Source organism: Hippoglossus hippoglossus, chromosome 18 (genome assembly GCF_009819705.1).
Source record: "Hippoglossus hippoglossus isolate fHipHip1 chromosome 18, fHipHip1.pri, whole genome shotgun sequence".
NCBI lineage: Eukaryota > Metazoa > Chordata > Actinopteri > Pleuronectiformes > Pleuronectidae > Hippoglossus > Hippoglossus hippoglossus.
Window position 1 is genome coordinate 2,434,895 of NC_047168.1, and position 19,987 is coordinate 2,454,881.

A 19,987-nucleotide genomic window follows, 5' to 3' on the forward strand; every position below is an offset into this window, starting at 1 on the left:
AACAGTACTCTAACTGCGTTTAATTGTGTCTTCTCCTACACATAAAGTCTTTGGTAAAAGAGGGGTTCACTTTCTTTTCAGTGAAGGAAATGGTACAAAAGTGATCTTTGCCCCCAAATAACTGAAAAAACTGAAAGTCAACCTGTAAGACTAATATTTGACTATGCATCATTACCCAGCAAAACTGTCATTACCAGGGGGATCATGTTTTCACCCCAGTCCATTTGTTGTTTTCTATGCAAAAACTACTTTATGGATTTCAACGGAACTTGGTGGAAGGATGGGGCATGGGCCAAGTAAGGCCCATCGAAATTGGGTGCAGATCCAAGAATTTTCACCTCCCAATTATCTGCAGTTCAGAAACAATGGAATTTGACGATATTTATGTCTGAAGCTGTTTTACCTACAATATGGCTGCACACAGACACTGTTCGTCAGCTGAAAGCCGTATACTGGTGTTTTAGTAGACATGACATGCCTCAGAACCAAACCTGACACAGTAGTTTGACACTGTGGAGAAGTGTATACTACACCGAGGACTCTTACCTTACATATGAGTTACCACACAAGAGGGGGAAGGAAGAAGAACAAAAGTAAACACTGACGGCATGTTTGCACTGACATCGATTGAAGGTAAGTGACAAATAATAGAATTAACATGAAGGAAAAGACCATAAGCTTGCCTGTCATTTGTCATAAAGAGAAAATAATCAATACTGCTGGACTCAGTTTGAATGTTTTGCCCTTTAAATGGACCTGAAGATAGGACTTTATCGATCCTTGTGGTCATTCATTCTCTGCTGAGAGCAGATGATAAAGGAGGACGGATGAAGCTTAACGGGCTCTAAAGGCCAGAACAGTTTGAATACCAGCTACTCTCAAGAGAGCAGAATCTGAAACAATGTGTAGATATGCAATGTAACAGAGACAGAAGCAGAAGCACTATATTTCAGGTGGGACTGTCTTGTAATACTAAAAGCAGGACTGCTGTCACATGTCATCATAACTGGTTGATTCCTACCTGAGAAGTTGCGAGTGGCAAGCATGGTGGTCAGGATGGCACCCTGTGGAGGAACAGAAACCTTTATGACCTTTATGTTTACACGTGACTGGCTCTAACAGATTTTTTTGAAAAGGCCAAGTGGACCGATGTTTAAGAAAAAAAGAGTTGATCTCTTAACTTTTCCCCAAAATGCAGAAACTGAACGATAATTCTTCTTTCCTAGACCAAAAACAGGGATTGCCTCATCTTGTATAAAAGCACTTGTTGTCACTTACCTTGAGTTTCCTCCTGGCGTTGAATTTCTTCAGGCACTCCACAGTCTCCTGTCTGTGCATCATAGACGCCACAGTGGAGCGTTGCTGTAAACAGAAAGGAAGTGCGTTTATTTATCTGGACTCAAGGAGGAGAAGGAATGAACATGTACCAGTGTGCGTTTGTGTCGGGAGACGTACGCAGATCCAGGGGTGTTTGAGTGCGTCTGTGGCAGTGACTCTCTTGGCTGGATTAATGGTCAGCATCTTGTTGATCAGGTCTTTGGCCTCTGGAGTCACCGTGTCCCACTCGGGTGATGGGAACTGTTAACAGAGAGACGCCACAGAAACCATTTACAGTGCCCCACCATCAACATTAAGAAGCTGTAAAATTCATCATGTTGATTGACTGACACACTGTATCCTGTCATTCACTAAGTGCAGACCAGACGACAGAGATTGATAAACCGTTGTCAATAATATTTAAAGAGATATATAAAAACAAAGGCAGCACAGACCAAAACGACTGTCAACTTGTCCTCAGACTGGAGATAGGGCAACAAATCAGCTCAATTTGGGTCTGAAATGCAGCTATATAAAAGCACTCCCTCTCTAAAACCTTCATTGATAAAAAGCCTTTGCAAACCTTGAAGCTTTTTGACTCGCTGCACCTACTTTACTACTGCCGTCTGTTTTTATGTGCAAAACTAGAATTACCACACCGCGGCAGTATGCCTCCACCAACCAGTGAAGTTTACGTCTACATAAATTTGCTTTCCAGATTCACATGAGGTCACCATGAGCTTAGACCACTGAAATCTAATCAGTTCTTCTTTAAATCCAAGTGACAACTGATCAAATGTCGAAGAAAGAGTCCGAACAAATGTTTTGTGAGGTCACAGTGACCTTGACGTTTCACCACGGAAATCTAATGCATAGGAACATGAGGTTACCTGACCTCAAATGAGTACATCTTTGAGACCAAGCGACCATTTGTGCTGACTTGTGATTATAAAACATTTTTGTAAGAAGTTGTATCATGTATCATTGATAATGATACGAGAGAGAGAGAGAGAGAGAAGAGTTACTATACAACTCACATCATAGGCTCCAGCTTTTATCTGCTGGTAGAGTCTGTGCTGGTCCTCATCCCAGAAAGGTGGATATCCCACCAGGAGGATGTAGAGAATCACACCTACAAAACACACACGCACACAGTGTGTGTTAGTATTTACAGACAGCTCAATTTACGTTCAATAAATACATTTTCAAGCGGATACTCAGACAGAAAATAAGACAATTCTTTATTAGTCCCACAACGGCGAAACAGGAGCACAGTCAAAAAATAGACTTCAGTAAAGGAAGAATAAGAAAAAATGCTATATAAACGCAAGGACAAATCTAAATGGAATAGCAATAATATATACAGTAAAAGGATTGCAACTTCGGTTGAGTACTTACGTATAAAAAAATATAATATCCTGACATTTTCCCCATTACCTCTTTGAAAATCAGTTTCTTACTTAAGCGCAATGAATCATGGGATATGTTGGGCCAGGAAGGATCCACCCTTTGCTCAGGATGCTCCCGGTGTTTTGTTTGGTTTGCAGTGTATTTAGTTGAGGCACTCACATTTTACCATTGATTAGTGACTTATTATGTTAAGAATATTATGTTTTGCTGGTGTTTAATTAGTGCTAATAAATCCCATGCATATTCAAAGGGTTGCTGTGTGGGCCTCCCTTCCTAATTATGCTCTGAAGGAAGTCCAGGCATAGCAGTTGTAACAAACACAAACCTGTGCCAAAGTTTGCCGGTGTTATCAGGGACAGCTGGTTTTCCATTGGCTGGCCTTTTGCCAGGAAAAGATGAAAGGTCCTTTGTCTGACGGCAACAGTGTGACCACAAACACAACACAGGCTATTGTTTCGGTGGACCCCGTGGGCAGGCACAGGTGTGTGTGGAAAGGAGCACGAGTGTGTGTTTTCAGCCAGAGTGTGTTTGACCTCTCAGACCCAGGTGGCCTGGCCCATCAAAAGTGTGTGTGTAATGAACATCAGTGATGATTAATTCAAGAGGCAGGAGCCCTCTGTGGTACATGAACTACACCAGGCAACACACACACGCACGCACGCTTTGACAGTCCACTGGGCCACTGATGTGGCAGTGGTTGCCGATTTTCACTCTGACTGCAACATATGGGCTAATGTGTGTTTGAGAGAGAGAAAGACATTTGTCTCTTAAATAGAGCATTTTTATCTTTTCAGTTAACAGTTGATGGTTGGTCAACCAAAGTAGGTGAAAAAAAAAGTAATTCAGCACATGCCCAAATGCAAAATTCCATTGTGTACGCATGCAACGGGCCATGCCTTGTAGGGTTAGATACTGAGGTTAAAGGTGTTTACAGAAAAATGTAGAAACCTTGATTTCAACTAGTGTGTTCTTGGTCTAGCGTCCCGTGATACTCCCAAGGAAAAGCTTTTGATTGGCTGTTTCGGGCCAATGCATTTGTGTGTAACCAATAAACCTGTTCCGCTGGGTTTCCCCAGATATGAGAGGCAGAAAATCTTACCACAGGCCCACATGTCCACCGGCTTGCCGTAGGGATCTTTCCTCAGCACCTCTGGAGACAGGTACCCTGGTGTCCCGGCAAAACCTGCAACAACACACACACACACACACACACACACACGCAGACCAATATTAAACCTGACCCCCTCCTATATATTGAAGTCTTATAGAAGCTTGTTGTCCAGTAAAAGGACAAACACTTCACGTAGCTGTGGAGAGGAGCAGTGGTCCAATAAAGTGACGTTTATGAGCCGAGGTTAAAGGAAAACATCCCTCTGTGGGTGAGAAGTTTGGCTCACGACCAGCAACACTCAGCCTACTTTGAAACAAACTTCCAGCTGACTGGTGCTACAGTCAGAATACAATGTGAGGCTGGAGCTGGGGGAACAGACCAATTATTTCTCTGTCCTTCAGGGGATAGGGAGAGAAATAGACCTGATATCCATCCAGTCCAAACTTGATATGAGAGCCAAGAGCAGTGGTACACCCAGTCCCTTTAGATAGGTGTGAGGTAACAGGGGAGTTTCTTGGGCTCTGGCACATCTGTGAATCTTCATTTGATTTTGCCGGTAAAAGAAAACTGGGCCAAAAATGTAATTGTTCTATTTCAACTTTTGCAGCAAAGTGATGAATAATGTCCATGAAAGCACATACGTGACATCAAAAGTTTAACCAAAACTTATTTTGAACCCACCCATCAAACACGATGTGCCCAGTTTATTGAACCATTGAGAAAACAAAAGTTGCATCAAAATCAACACCCTTCCTAACTTTTCACGCTACAGAATAATGTAGAAAAAATAGGCTACAGTTACACACACATACAGATAGATATTGAACTTCATCTGTTGCAGAAAGCCATCTGATGTTTGATCATCTAACCCTTACCCATATCTATAGAACAAACATAGTATCAGGCTTTGTTCCAGTTGTGACATAAAACCAACTACAAGATCCACTTCAAGACACTGAAGGGTGAACTTGAGCCTTTTAAGATAAAAATCCTACAACTTCACCATGTCAATTACATATTTCATTAAACTGTGTTAATAAGAACATTGAAAATACGAATCCTAACATTTCTGCAGGTTATGAAAAGAGGGTTAGGGTTAGGGTTAGTTGTCTGTACTCACCGAACCATGCCTGCTGGTCTCCCTGCACCTCGATGGCCAGGCCAAAGTCTGCCAGTTTAACCGCCGCCCCCTTCAACTTGCTGGCGAGGAGCAAGTTCTCGGGCTTGAAGTAAAAGTATGCGAGGGAAAACTTTCAGTACCTTGCTCTGACATAGTGATTCCATTATAAAATTGAAATGACTTTCTAGTGTTTAAGTAACCTTAAACACCACAGGGAGGGTTATTGTAGTTCACAGTGTAATAAGAATAAGGAATGATGTCATACACTGTGTCAGCGTTTAGCAGTTAGCACTAATGGCTGAGCTGGAGGCTGAAGTGTAGCAGGTGTCAAGTCTAACAGAAACTGTAAGTGTCTCGAGGAGGGAGGTGAGACAGAGACAGACACCACTGACTCATGTTTAGCCTGATTACTCTGCGGTTCAAGTCAGGGGCCACGGCTGACCTCAACCCGGCGGCACAGGTGGACGTCTGTCAACAAGATGCTGGCAGGTTGCGATCAAGTTGGCCGTGCAAGCCTAACCGGTGGATAAGGACCGGGTAAGAGAGGCGAACAGTGACAAGTCAGATTACTTCATTTTAAATATGTGTAGTGTTACATGGACGTATGCATTTGCATTTCCACATAAATAAGACACAATGAACCTGTATCTGACTTGATGAGAGTCTGAAAAAAATCCCCCAGAAACTAGAATACAATTTAAGACCCAGGGGAATATTAAAAAGTGCTAATACAGTTCAAAACCTTTACGTCTACTAAATTTAGAAACTAATAAAATAACCTCTCAGATGGAAGATTCTGAGATCATAATAACGAAAGCCTCTTTCTGTTTCTTTATGAAGCTGCTATCACCACCGTGACCTTTCTGAAAGCAATAAAAGAAACGTTCAAATGAAATATCTGGCCTCCAATCGTCTGAGAACTAGGGATTAGTACCTGTCTTTAAACAGAACTCCTTTGAAATGTATGAACTCGACTGCATCACACAGGTCACACGCCTTTTGCTCAACTCGTGGTTTCATTTTATATATTTACTATTTAATGACATCTGTTTGATTAAAACGTGAGGTCCTCTGCCAGGGCTTCTGTGTGTTGTGCGGTCATTGTGTTGTGTGTGTCCAGTCTTTTGTTGCAGGTTCCTGGTTGGGTGGAGTTGGAAGCCATCAGGGAAGTGGAGGCCGCTGCCCACTGCCTCATCCTGGCTCATGTGGACGAGCTGCCTCCTCTCTTGCACAACACGGAGTTCTGCTTGAATTTTGATTTTTGCAGTAATAATTTAGCATCCTTTTTTTGTTGTCCTGCAAGTCCTATTGGTTTAATTTGCTGTGTTTATTATCTTAGTTAAATGAAAATTTGTTTTCCTCAAATAAAATGTCTTTGTTTTAGTTCAAACCACATTTCTTTCATTTGTCACTTAAAACACTTTTTGATCATATCATAAAATGACTCGGGTACAAAAAGAGGATTTTTTATGAATTCTAATCTCAGAAGCTTAATATCTGAGAGGCACATCAGGTTGGATGGGGATTTTTAGACCACTTCAATCAATCTGTCAATGCAAAGATTTGTTGAAGTATAGAAACTGTCAAATGACTGCTTATGAAACCAGATATAGAAATACATGTAGGTCTGAGTAGTTACACCCAGTTGCCTCTAACTGCCTCGACTGAATCTATCAGTCCTCTAAAACAAGTAATTGGAGAAGATCCTGCTCTAGTTACTCAGCCAATATGATTAAGAACTTGGATATCTTCAGACCACATATATATATGGGAGCAGATTTAATGTACGTCTGAATGGAAATACAGATGTGACAGGCTCAGAATGACATATGGTTCATAAGGCTCTCCAAACACTGTCTACACATCATCTTCACACTTCATAATTATCTTTGCTTTTCATTCCAGAAGGTATCATACATGCCATTCCATTCACTGAAGAACAATGGGATTCCTTTGATCAGTGAGTGTGTGTGTGTAGTGTTTGTGTTTGCTCGAGCTGTTAGTAGAGCATGTGGGAATCCTGAGTCGTGCAGTTCAGGAGGGCATGCTGGAGTCAGATGTTTGAGAAGGAGGAGGAAAGAAAGGGAGGGGGGCAAAAAAGGGATGGAGGGAGGAGGGGGGGTAAATGCATTCATCAGCATCATGCAGTCATTGCAAACGCTCGACCCCGGTTTTCTTCACCACAGCCCACCTCAAAAACACCCAATCCCAGCCCTGGAAAACAACCATGTAACCTAGTAGAGAGGCAAAAAAGGGTCAAATGAAGGACAAGAGGGAAGGAGGTAAAAATAAGTTTTAAACGTTGCTGTGTAAGGCACTGTGTTCCCTAGTTAAGGCCTTTACACAAAAGGGGGTGTGACAGAAAAACAAGAGTCATCCCCTAGAAAGAACATTCATTTCCTTCATCTTACTATGAGTCACAGTTGGTACACTTCCACAGATTGAAAAGGCATTTTTCAATTCTTGGGCTTGAATCATCATGACAAAAGCATCTGTTTTTGTGGACACACAATTAAATTAAATCTTCAGGCCTATAGATGAAGATTTCTTGAAAGAAGTCAACCGTGACTTCCAAATTACATTATGGCAAGAAACTGAACTTTACATTTCTTTGTGCTGAGAAAACAGATAAAACACACAACGTTCTCCCCTTTTAGATTCTGAGTTCATTAAGAGACGATGGCACTTTGTATTGTTCACAACTGCAGTGACAAAGCATCTTAAATTAGCTATTAAGATGCTATCATGACTTTAGCCTCCTAATGCTCCATCTCCATAACACCAGCTGCCAAGGCTCTTGGGAAATGTAGTATTATTTGAGCCATTTGTTCTCTGTATCTGACTGTAATAAATACTTGATTTCTAAGAAATTAAGTTGAAATAGTTTTAACTGGTGGCTACAACATAAAGACTTTTACATTACATTGAAGCTTGTGGTGTTTCTATGTTAAGCAACATTGAGTTTATTACCAATGAGGGTACAGATTGGAGATAAACACTCCCACAACATGAGGTTCCTGTCTTTGCAAATAAACTACCTCTGCCGAGAAAGTTATGTTTTCATTGCCGTTTGTTTGTCTTTTAGCAGGATTGCGCAAAAACGATTGAACTGATTTTTGTGAAACTTGGTGAACGGGTCATGGGCCATCAACTTTTGACATGTTCTTGGACACAGGGGCAGATTTAAATGTGGTTTTATAAGGGGACTGTTGGGCCTTGGGGGATAAAGGCTGTCTACTACGGGCCATTCAAGTTATCATATTGGTGAGTTAAAAGTAATCATAACTGATAGAAACGATGGCCACGACTACAACAATAAAACCCTCCTTATAATAAACTGTAGTAAAAAGCTGTTCCTCATAAGCTGCGTTCCTTGAAGGAAGGTTCTCCCTTATGATCACACAGATGGTGCTATAGGGGTTGAAGAGGCTCAGTCTGCTGTGACACCTGGTGACATGTCGCTAAAGCCTTAAGGTGTTCCAACAGCCTTTAATTACCACCTTATGTGGCTTGCAGGCCTCACACACATGGAAACCCACATAAGGTCACAGCATGAAAGGTAGGAGGACACACACACACGCACAAGCACACGCACACGACTGGCTTTCTGTATGTGTGGACAAAGTATAGTTAATATCCGATTGATCAGGATTTATTATCCGTCCTTGCTGCTGATGTGTAATAGGTGTAATTGGATTCTGTCTAACACAGCAAGCTATATAGTAATAAGATTTAGTGGCCATCTGAACCAGCCTGGGGTTCCTGCTGTAGTCTGGAGGACTAATACTGATAATTATACTGCATCTGATGCCAAAAGGTTGTACACAAACAAATGTTTTCCCAGGTTGTAACAACACATTACTGAGATTTTCTAGGGAGAAACTATGAGAAATTGAGGAAAAATAACTGAGACTAGAAATGATGCTGAAAAGAGTAAAAAGTGAGACAAATGAAGCCGTCACCAGAGTTGAACTCCATGCAAAGCTACACTGAGGTTAGCCTTCCACAGGAAGCAAATGTTTTATTCACCTCGTCGCCTACACAGATTGGAAGTGAACAGGAGGCGATGGTTTGCCACTGATACATTTGTGCATGTGTGACCGGGCCCTTGAGCTTTTAGTGTCTTCAGAGGGGGATGTGAAATCTGTTAAATGTCCTCAAGTGATGTCTATTGTGCCAGCATTGGTTGGGTCTGAAGAATACACTGAAAAGTGAAACAAAATGGAGGGGAGCTAATCTCTGTAGCCTGCTCCTCATCTCTGCTAGAGGCTCCTGGATAAATTAACTGCTAATAGCATGAAATCTCCAGATCTCTGACCAGACTGACAAGAAACTGCCAGGTTTTTGAGAGAAGAATTTCAGTAGTAAAAAAAAGACGATATCTCAGGTTCACTTGCAACGAATTTGATCCCTAATGGTTTGGAGTCCCACAATGTTAAATAGAAATGTAAAGCTAAAATGGTGGAGTATTCTTTCGAGTTGAGAATTCTCTGTGACACTGTCTTGGTGGTGCCCCACAAAGTTAGAACACTGGACAACAGCAAGAAAAATCCATGTGTCCAGACGGTTCATATCAACTATCACGCTTTACAAGAACTTAATAGAGACGGCTATGTATTGATTTCCTGTGTGCATGTTTGTGCATGTGTTTGTGAGACTTCTGTGCTGCTCAAATCCATTATCTTTGAGATATGAGATCACATGAATGCACACACAGACACACACAAAATGCTTTCCCATAGTGCCTCTCTCCGCCTGTTTGTTTTTGGTTATATTTGTTTTGTCTTTTGTGTTTCTGCAGCCAGCCTAGGCAGCTGCCTGGCAACAGCCAATCAGATTGCAGCGAGACGGCAGTCGGCGAATGCAAAGAGCAAGCTTATTATGGCTGATGGTAAACCAAACCTCAGACACACCCAGGTTCATTTGATTTGCAAATCCTGAGCTTTGGGAACAGGCCACAGGGTGAAAATCAGCATCAAACGAAACCAATGTGAACGTGTTGTTTACTTGTGTCCAAACGTCAACAACATTCTGAGGTGACCATGGTTTTTCAGTTCATCTCTGTTCTCGATCAAAACTCCCTCCCTCCATGAATAGAAGTTGGGCATCCGTCATGGAGGTGCATAATTCACCACATACCTCACTGTGCTATGGGCAACAAGGGAAGCTGTATTTCAAGCAGAGTTGAGGAACCTTTTTCTGCATCTTATTTTCGACAACGTGGGCCATACTAAACTACTGTAAACACAACAACATCTCTACTGGGATGGCCTGAACTGCCTCTGCTTGGTGACATATCTGATGTTAAGACATGTAATGTCTTGTTTTAATGAAAACACCTTGCTCAAAGCCTCACCTGACATGCATGGTTGACAGTCATTCCTGTCCATGATCGCACATAAATGATTCGCTAGTCTGTATTTGTTGTTTTATCACATTCCAGAGAGAATTTTTTTTTTCTTGCCGTGTCCTTAAGGGTTTTTCAGTATCTTGTCTCACGTCATTAATCTGCCTGTGAATGTTCTGCAAGACAAATTGACACTGAGGAACAATTTGTCTAGTTTCCGCAGCTCCACAGCAGCAATGAGATTCCTTCACTTATGTGAATGAGGTTTCAGCTTCTTGAAAGATGCTTGTTGGGGACAAACTCCATTAAAGAGCTTCAACTTAATCCAAGAACATTTGTCCTGGAAACTTATCCAGTTTAGCTGAATGTTGCCAGTTGTAATAACTCTCAGTGATGACATGCAACAGCTACACCCTGACCTGACAGGAAAGAACCACCCCGAAGGACATGTTATTCTGATGTTTTATGTCGTCTTCTTTTATTGAAGAAAAGGTAATCGCCGTCATGCTATTCACATTGAATGGGGCGACATAATGTGTTGCCAAACGCTCTGGTTCCCTTGCGTTGCGTCACGGTAGAAATTGAGCATCGCTAGACTTTTCATGGGGCAGTGGAGGCACAGGCCGATCAAATTGTGTTGAGACAAACTTTCAGGTGCAGGTGCTAGTCAGTCAATTAAGGAAAAAGAGGCAGCTGAAGCAGCAGGCTAACGTGGTGTGTTTTTAGTGTGGTTCTGGATTTTATTTCTCGTGTACTTCTCTTTAGCACAAAGCGTCAGGCACGCCCACCATCAGGCATTAACGCAACGCATACATGCAAGTCCAGCGCAATGCCCTAAAAGAAAGTGAGTTCCTGGATCCTCCTCTTTATCTGGATCAGCTCACAAATTAGGGTTTGGGTCACGCCCCTCCTCTCTACAAACTTTCATGACATCAGTTCAGTAGTTTTTGATTAATCCTGCTCACAGACTGAGAAATGGAAATGAAAACATAACCACCTTGGCAGAGGTAAGAATCCAGCACTATACCTGTGCTAAAACAAGCAACAACTTCCAATTCCAGCAGAGAAACAATGGAAATATATATAATTAATTCATGCATTCTAGTAACATTCAACTTCTAGAAAAATAAGGAAACAATATACTTTACTATAACAATTTTTAATACAACAATAAATCAGGGAACTATCCTGCAGACCGGGACAAAATCTGCAACAATCAAAGCCACATGGTCCCTAAAGTCCAAGTCTACTTCACTGAACTACTGTCAGCTCGTCTTTTCTCATGACTTGTGTGACATGTGGGGGAGCAGAATGGTTTAACCAGGAACAGAATTCACTGGAGCCGTTTTGCCATGTTTACAGCTGACTCAGTTGTGCATGTGAATACTTCTGCCATGAGTACATGCAGGTGGCCATCGACTTGCACTTCAGCTATATGTGCTAAGTAAGTTTTAATGCGGCTGTGAACATGATTGAACACTCATGCTAACAAAGTCCCTGCCTTCACGTGTGGTGAAAGCACAAACCGGTGCTGACAAATTCTGCTACCGCTTGTTGTCATGTTGCTTAACGAAGAAACCAACAAGCTTAAAACATCACATTTATTTCCAACAGGATATAAATATCTGTTTGCTAAAAATGTATACTTCTAATCATAAAATGTTCATATTAACCTGTCAATAATGTACCTGTAATATTGAAAAGCTAGCATTTAATCTATAATTGGAGCAGTGACGTCACTTTTGATCCGTTTTCATTTTCAGTTTCCCTTTGTTTGTGTTCACTAAAACTACTTATTCATGCATTTATATGAAACGTCATAGATGCTCTCTAGATGTGTGTCTTCTTACCATGGTCCACAGTGAGGATATGCTGCTGTTTACTGCAGAGCACATCAAAACTTTATTGTGGCCATTAGGGTGGGGGTAAGTGGTTTGCCTATTCAGCGGAAGTGTGTAGCTGATATTTTATCGAAAACCTGACCTAGGAGATGTTAACCCATGTCTCAGAGTTAGGTTCAGCAGGTAAGAATGAAATAAAGCATTGACAGAGAAACGTCAGTGTGGAGAAGGAAGTTCAAACAAAAGAAGGAATGTTGGAATGTGGGCAATAGGAGTTTTGAGCTCGTTTTTTTTTTTGTTGTGTGTACTTACCTTGAGGTCGCGGTGGACCACTCCCATCTGGTGGCAGTGGAGCACAGCCTCTAGGATCTGCTGAATGCAATGACTGCATGCAAACACCAGGGGGCCATGGGTTAGTGACAAGCTACCACTCACTGTCTGTGGCTGTGAGCTCGCTTTGACACCCGGGGAGCTGCTGGCCGTGTTCGTGTGACGGTTAGGGGACTGTACAGCAATGTGTCAACTGACCCACCCAGAGGCTATAATGATGGGCAATTTTGGTAAAATGGATCATTTACTCAATAGTACTCAACAAGTTTTGTTCTTTGTGTGTGTGTGTGTGTGTCTGTGTTGCCACTGTGACAGATGCTGGAAAGAAAAACATGGCTGCAATTATGCCATCATCTGCTACTCACAAAACACGGCCAATTCGCTGCCCGAGTCCCAAAACAGAAGTGGTGTTAGCTCCTGGCCAATCAGAGAGGCCAGAGTCAGACACTGAGAGACTGAGTAGGAAGGTAAGGGTTCAAATCTGAAACAGGCTGGATTCACGGCATCATGAGTCACAAACTAGATGCTACTCACATCACCTCCACAAACTTGTTTGGCTGGACTGAACAGATGAGGAAAGTCTGGAGTAATTTGGTTGAATGAGTAAGGGGACCATGATCATTTCGTCAAAAGTCAAATTTCTGGGCTACAATTGTCAGCACCAAAGTATTCAAGTAGCTAAAATGTTAGCTAGTGGAGGTGCTGTGAGTTAAAGCACTGATCGTTTTAATCCCTCAACATAATTTAATTTGATATCAAAATAACAGATCAAAGAGATTTTATGTCAAACTCTCTGGAGTCAGAATTTAGATTTCAAATCGTCATACACTAAAGATCATCTCTGAAGGGTCTCAATAACCCCCCCCCCCCCTGTCTCTGGCTCCCCCTGCCCACTCAGGTCTCAGCCGCTCAGTGGCGGGTTCACAGCATGATTTTGGACAGATGCTACATGCACTTTGTGCCCCGGCATACAGGAGAGGCAGGCCATGATGAGATCTACCAGCCCCCTCCTCCAGCACGACACGACCCAGCGCCTCCTCTCCGCCCAGCCTGCCCACAATGCTCTGCAGTAAGTGGCTATTTAAACACTCCTGTCAGATGGCGGTGTGTGAGGGTGTCTGGCGGTGGAGAGGGGGGTGGGGGTGGTTTTTGCAGGAGGCGGCACGCTGCGAAAGGTTAACTAGTCGACTGATCAGGCAGTGGAGGAGCGAGGCGAGGCGCCACAGGTGGGCAGGCCTGTGTCTTTTTGGCGTTACTGTGGTCACTTACTAACCTTTAGGTCCCTGTGCACTATGCCATTTACGTGGCAATGATTTACACTTTCTAGAATCTGCTGTATGCAGTGACTGTGGAGGAGAGAGAGACCAGGCCAGAAGCAAAAAGGAGAGGAAGAGGGAGAACAGGTAAATGTCAGGAAACAGGCAGACAGAACACACCACAACACATCCAGTTTAAACACTTAATATATAGAGGAAGAGTTTTAAATGAACAGTTCAGCATTTTTGGCAAATATGATTATTTGCTATTTTTTTCGGAGTGAGATGAGAAGGTTGACACCATGTTTGTGTAAGTTCAGTACAGAGCTGGAGACATGAGGCTGTTAGCCTAGCTTAGCATAAAGACTGGAAGCAGAGGGAAACTGCTAGCCTGGCTCTGTCCAAGCCTTAATAAACACCTAAAATTGCCTTGGTTCCCAACTTGCCAAGATGACCTCACACAACCTACTTCCAGCGCTAAATCGATAATTTTAAAATGGTTCAGTTACAGTTGACAATAAGAACAGCTTTTTATTGCTAAGGCAAAGTCGAAGTTTAAATTTAACATATTAATTGTTAATAGTTTAGTTGTATGCTCAACTTAAATATACGTGCAAAACTCTTGACACATTTACAAAACAAAGATCACATGGTAAATAAAACCTAACCAAACCAAAATAATTGGACACTAGATAGTTTTAGTTCTTAGTCCAGCAAAATAGTCCTGAGGTTGTGATTCAGTCCCAAAGTAGGAGCCCAACCCTAGTTTAAAGAACAAATTGTCATTACTATTGAACTAGTTGAACAAACAAGACAAGACATTTATCCGTGATCTTCAGCTGTGTTCACAAGGAAGAACAGAGCTAGGGTAGCTGTTTCCCTGTTTCCAGTATTCATGCTAAGCTAGGCTAACAATCCACACTTCAACACGCAGACATGCGATTGATGAACTTCACACAACAAAGCACCTTGTTGAACTGTTCCTTTAAGGACATTTAACACTGAGAAATATATAAAAAAGGTAACATGCATGTTCTTTTCATCAATAAAGCTCTTACAGATGTCAACTTTAAAACAGAATTTAATCTAAAAATAATACCAATAACTACTAAATACATAAGGTTTTTACAAATCAGAAAAATCCACTGCAAAATAGAACCCAGAACCTTAATGATTTAGCAAAATTTAACTGAGCTGCTTAACCAACTCAAAGACAAATCTTCAACCCAGTTGGATGAAAACAAACGAGTACTTTGGGATGAAGCTGCTTTTCTTGACAAAAATCCAGTTCCATTTTTGAGTGGATTTTCAATAAACTGGAGAGAAGGTGACACTGGGAAAGTAGATCCGTGACCAGAGGACAACTTTAGGTAGAACAGGAAATGTGGAAAGAGGAGAGTTTAGGGCATAAAAGGCATATCAAGATGTGACTCGTGATGAAAAGTGGTCGTGTTCTTGTGTATGTAAAGATTCATATGCACATTGATATGTAGGTTGTCGCAGTTTCTGGATTGATTGTGTCGACCTTGATATGCCTTCATGGTGCCAAAAAAGCTTTAACATTACATTTATAGATTAACTCTGAAATATCAACACAACAGAGCATCCCACTGACCTGGCATCGGCTTCGCTGTAGTACTCCCTGGCAACAATGTCTTCAAACAACTCGCCGCCGGTGACTCTGGAGGAAGAACAAACACAGTGAGGGACAAACACTGAATGAGAGAGTTATACAGAAAAACACATGAATTACAGGGGGAAAAGCAGAAAGGTTTGAGAATGTTACCAACTTTATGCTTTTGAGGCTAAATATAAACTCACTACAAAAACAGACATGCATTTTCCACAAGTCCACTTCACTTTTCAAAATAACACAACCTGGAATGTGTGTGACAGAATGGAAGGGAGGTAATGATGCAGTAGCAACTCTATGCTATGATATGGTATGATGCTGCCTACACTGAGGAGCTTAGTATAGACAAAAAGACATGTTTAAGAGAGAGAGAGAATGGTCAAAGTCACTTCTCCACCACAGTATGGATCAAACTCCAAAAACACTAAAAACTGCACTTCCCATAGTCCACCTAGGTAATGGGATTCATTTGGCCCTCATTTCTTGTGAAGTGCCTGTGTCTTCTGTGGGCTGATGTAAAAACGTGCAGTCTCAATGGTGTCAGACATGAAAAATGTCTGAGCAGGGCGGCTGTAAACTGACCTTCATCTGGAAACTCAGTGGAGTTTCCCCCGTTGAAGTGCAGCACGATTTTTAAAGTGGGTCAGTGGAGCAGTTTGCCCAAAAAAGAAAAATAACTTGAAGGATATTTTTCCATGGGCTGTGGAAAACAGGTAGAGTCTTCAGAGGTTTCCATAGAAAAGTCTGGTGCAAATTTTAATGACTTTGGTATTGGGACAAATTCAGTTCTAAAAGGGCTGCAGGGTCCCTGTGGTATTGTTGGCATGTATTCAACAGCTTTCAAGTGACCCAAAGATGATAGTGTATTTTCCTTTGGTCCAGTGTGTTTTCATCATCAGTTGATTTAGTTACTATTAAATAAATACATTTTCTTTTAAGGGGGAATAAGAGGAGGTGTTTTGGCGTTGACCTTAGACGTTAACATCCGATATTCTATTTTATGGCCCCTAGTAACATTGTTTCAGAGAAGTCCGAAGCGGTTTCCTTTCTAGTTGCCAGATTAGTAATTTGATTAGTAAACAACAGCTGACAATATGCAGGAGAGGAGGAGGAATGAAGGAGATGGCGAGTTATGGAGGGAGACATTCGAGGGAAGGAAAGAAGATGAAATTAAGTGATGGAGAAAAGCAACAATATACAATAGTGTGTTTCATATTTCAGTTATATATCGACAGCAGGAAATGAGACAGACAGCTCATATTTTATACTTCACAGAAAAAAAAAAAATTTGGAGGAAACCACGCTCATGTTCACTCACAAATTGAAATGTGTCACGGTGGGTCTGTTGGGATGGATGATATTTCTCAGATCTAAATCTCTAGTTGTCAATGATCTGATATCTGACCATATATATATATAATAACTACATTTATTTAGTCTGTTTAACTGAAACCTGGCTGCGACAAGATGAATTTTGTGGGTTTAAATACTCATGTTCCACAGAGCACAGGCAGAGGTGGAGGGGTCGCAGCAATTGCCAATTGAGTCTTGTCCTAGAGTTTTTTTTCCAGTTAATGAGGGAGTTTTTTTTCTCTCCACAGTCACCAAAATGTTTGCTCATTGTGGGATCTGTTTGTTTTTTCTGTAATTTGTATTCTGTGCCTTCAAGTGCCTTGAGAATGTATGTTTTGATTTGGCAATACACAAATAAAATTGTATTGAAAAATCGATTCGAGTGAATCGATCCCATTCACTTAGAGGCCGTCAATCTGGATTTAAATACGCTATAATTCCCACTTGAATAGCTGGAGTTCCTGGAGTTTTTACTGGTTGCCTGGTAACCATGAACAAGACTCCAGGTGACTACACTGGGCCAAGAAATAGTCTCTCACACAATGTTTTCTGTTTTGCCAACTAGTGTGCACTACACAGTGACACATGGTAATATAGGAGTAATTCAGTTTGGAACCAAAAAACAACTCTGAAGAAGAAAAAGTGCAGGATACAGGGTCGTAGGACCGTGATGCATTTCATGTGTCGCTCTCTACAACATTCAAAACAAAACAGTAATGGATAACATCAGCCTTCAGGTTGACAATGTGACCAAACAGCTAATAATGTGTTGTTAGTGTTTGATAAACCTTGGTCCTGATCACCAGCTCTGACTTAGCTGCCTGAGCTAACTTAACTCTAGTGAAACACTGGTGAGTTAACCCTTGATTCTCCTCTGATAACCCTAGTAAGGATGCAGTGAAACAAAGCATATGGGGTTTGCTATGTTAAAACAACATAGACAAACAGACTATAGGCTCTCCCTGCAGCCTGCACTCTCATCATCATCCACTGACCTCACGCTCTCTCCTCATTCTGCTTTTAAAAAATAAATAAATCACCTCATCATACACTTGCACGAATGAGACCATGTTAAATTTGAACTTGCACACTCTCATAAGATGGTTGCGCATGTGTGTTTGGAATGTATTAAACCACGGAAAGTGTCATGTGACTGTTTTAAATAGTTCACAGAAAAATAGTCACCACTAGATAATGAGGGATTTTCAGTTTTCGGTGAACTATCCCTTTAAAGCGGCAAAAGAAAAACCGTGCACTTACAAGTCAAAGACCAGATAGTGGAATCCTTCCTCTGATATGCTTTCATGGAGCCGCACTGTGAGAGAGGAAGAGGAGAGAAATGAAAGTTAGTGCGTTATGTAAAATACTGCTCCACTGAACCAGGTTACCTGCCACACCAGCAGCAGGAGGCAACTGTGTGAATGATGAACACTTCATTGAACCACAAGCTGAGCACTGAGCACCAGGGTGCTGTTCTCAGTGTCAAGTGTGGTTAAGAGTCTTGCACATCACCAGTGGACAGAGCATTTTCTCTGGATGAAGTGTCTGTTGTTATTACAGACACATTGTAAGTGTATTTTGATGCAGAAAGAATGATTATTTTTTATTTTCAGGGACAGACATTTGAGCAAAAACTTAGGGGTTAAGTTACAATTTAAATGATTCCTCAAAGGTACTGTTCATGCTTTAACATGTTATTGGCACATTTAGAAGTTTAAATTGTACATTCTGAACTGTGTCTGCTGAGGGGGGCTTCTGAATGGATGGAACAACTCCCGTCTGCTCTTGCATCATTAGAGTTAGATCCAATTGCGAAACAAGACCCGATAACATGGGCGGACTTACTGAGAGAGGCTCCACGTCATTCGCCCAAATGGCCTTTTGGCAAAGATGTGTCTTGTGCAGTGTTATTACAGAGGGACACTTTAAAAACGTCATTCCTCTTACTGTCACAGAGAAGTGCAGGTCCTCCAACCAAACCCCATTACACAGACACACACTCTGCATCCATAAAAGCGCTAATGTCTAATCCAGTCACACGGATCCCTACAGCAAGTTTACTAATATGCCAATGAGCATGTTCAATGCAGCCAAGATGATGCTGTGGAATGATAATTTGCCCTAAAAGCTGTTCAATTACAGTTACTTACAATGCATCACTGTCAGTTACAGCAGTAAAGCTTCCACATTACCCATGTGACTATAAATGAATTACCAGAGTCCGTTGCTCTCCTGCAGAACTTTCTCAGCTATTTTGTCTTGATAACCTCTCAAATGTCGGCACAGTGAAGGAATATTATTTTCTGCATCTCTCCGTGTGTTCTCAGAGCAGATTCAGACACCAGTATATAAAATGAATTATTGACAATATTCACTTTCATTCTCTCCCAGACATTCAAACATGCTGCTGAAATATTAATATGAACCTATATCAATCTACACAGGTTTAGTAGTTCAAAAGTAGTAAGAGCCCGTGGCGACAGTTTTTTATTCAATTTATATTATAGAAAAATAATGTTCTTTCTATTTATGTTTGTTTTGATGATTCACATGAATTAGACCAAAATCTTGTAGTGTCCAGAACAGAAAAAGTGAAGCTTAGTATTTAAAGCCACAAATGCAGTTCGGACAGTATTACCTGAACATAATGTGTTGCTCAGGTGTTATTATGCTTAAAGACGTTAAGCAGAAATTAAAGTCATGTTTAAAGAATGTACCTTATAAAAGGCTTTTAAATGTATCCCTATAAATTAGTTAATTTTTTATGGTTCTCAATTAACATGTCGGTTCAAGCACAGTGATTTCTATAACCAGCTTGATTTTAGTTAATATTGCAGTGAGGTTCATTAAAAAAACATTATACTAAAATAAGAAAAAAAAATCGAATGTCAGTGGTAACTGTTTTCCTGCAGTGTTGCTTCTTGACAAATTGCGACGAAACTTTAACTTTAATTGTAGATCAGGGTGTGGATGTTGGAATTTCTTTAACCTTCACATTTAAAATTGCGAGATAGGGCATTTGTTGATGTTTTCAGTGATTTCTCTGGGTATAATTCATGGATCTTGATGAGAATATTTTTGGGGCATATTTAGAGAACTGATATATAAGAGTATGTGTAGTTTGTGCAGATTGTTGGGCCTTGGCCGAGGTATGATATATGTACTTAAGTGCCATTCTACTAATAATTAGTGGTGGTACAAGACAACTTTGTATAAAGCCATATTTTACAGTGTATATCATATTGAAACTCCCCTGCTTCTGCATTTGG

The 19,987-nt window shown here is 41.2% G+C and overlaps 1 protein-coding gene and 1 long non-coding RNA gene across 24 annotated transcripts in view; both read right to left on the bottom strand.

Annotated features, from left to right (window-relative positions):
- Positions 1 to 19,987, bottom strand: part of camk2d1 (calcium/calmodulin-dependent protein kinase (CaM kinase) II delta 1) — an 83,018-nt gene that overhangs the window by 19,698 nt on the left and 43,333 nt on the right. For 14 of the 23 annotated variants that reach the window (XM_034615152.1, XM_034615145.1, XM_034615141.1 and 11 more), the window contains exons 4-12: positions 17,979 to 18,033; positions 15,348 to 15,413; positions 12,459 to 12,531; positions 4,959 to 5,061; positions 3,827 to 3,910; positions 2,355 to 2,449; positions 1,456 to 1,578; positions 1,279 to 1,362; positions 1,022 to 1,064 (exon numbers count right to left, since the gene is read on the bottom strand). In XM_034615152.1, the coding sequence (XP_034471043.1) occupies positions 1,022 to 1,064; positions 1,279 to 1,362; positions 1,456 to 1,578; positions 2,355 to 2,449; positions 3,827 to 3,910; positions 4,959 to 5,061; positions 12,459 to 12,531; positions 15,348 to 15,413; positions 17,979 to 18,033 (726 nt within the window). Of the gene's footprint in view, positions 1 to 1,021; positions 1,065 to 1,278; positions 1,363 to 1,455; positions 1,579 to 2,354; positions 2,450 to 3,826; positions 3,911 to 4,958; positions 5,062 to 12,458; positions 12,532 to 13,749; positions 13,823 to 15,347; positions 15,414 to 17,978; positions 18,034 to 19,987 lie in introns of all 23 variants that reach the window. The other 9 variants (XM_034615156.1, XM_034615142.1, XM_034615138.1 and 6 more) reach the window with 1 other exon arrangement.
- LOC117779215 lies at positions 10,443 to 11,292 on the bottom strand. The gene is made up of 2 exons (XR_004616957.1): positions 10,691 to 11,292; positions 10,443 to 10,645 (listed from the first exon to the last, which is right to left on the bottom strand). It is a non-coding gene; the product is annotated as an uncharacterized LOC117779215 (long non-coding RNA).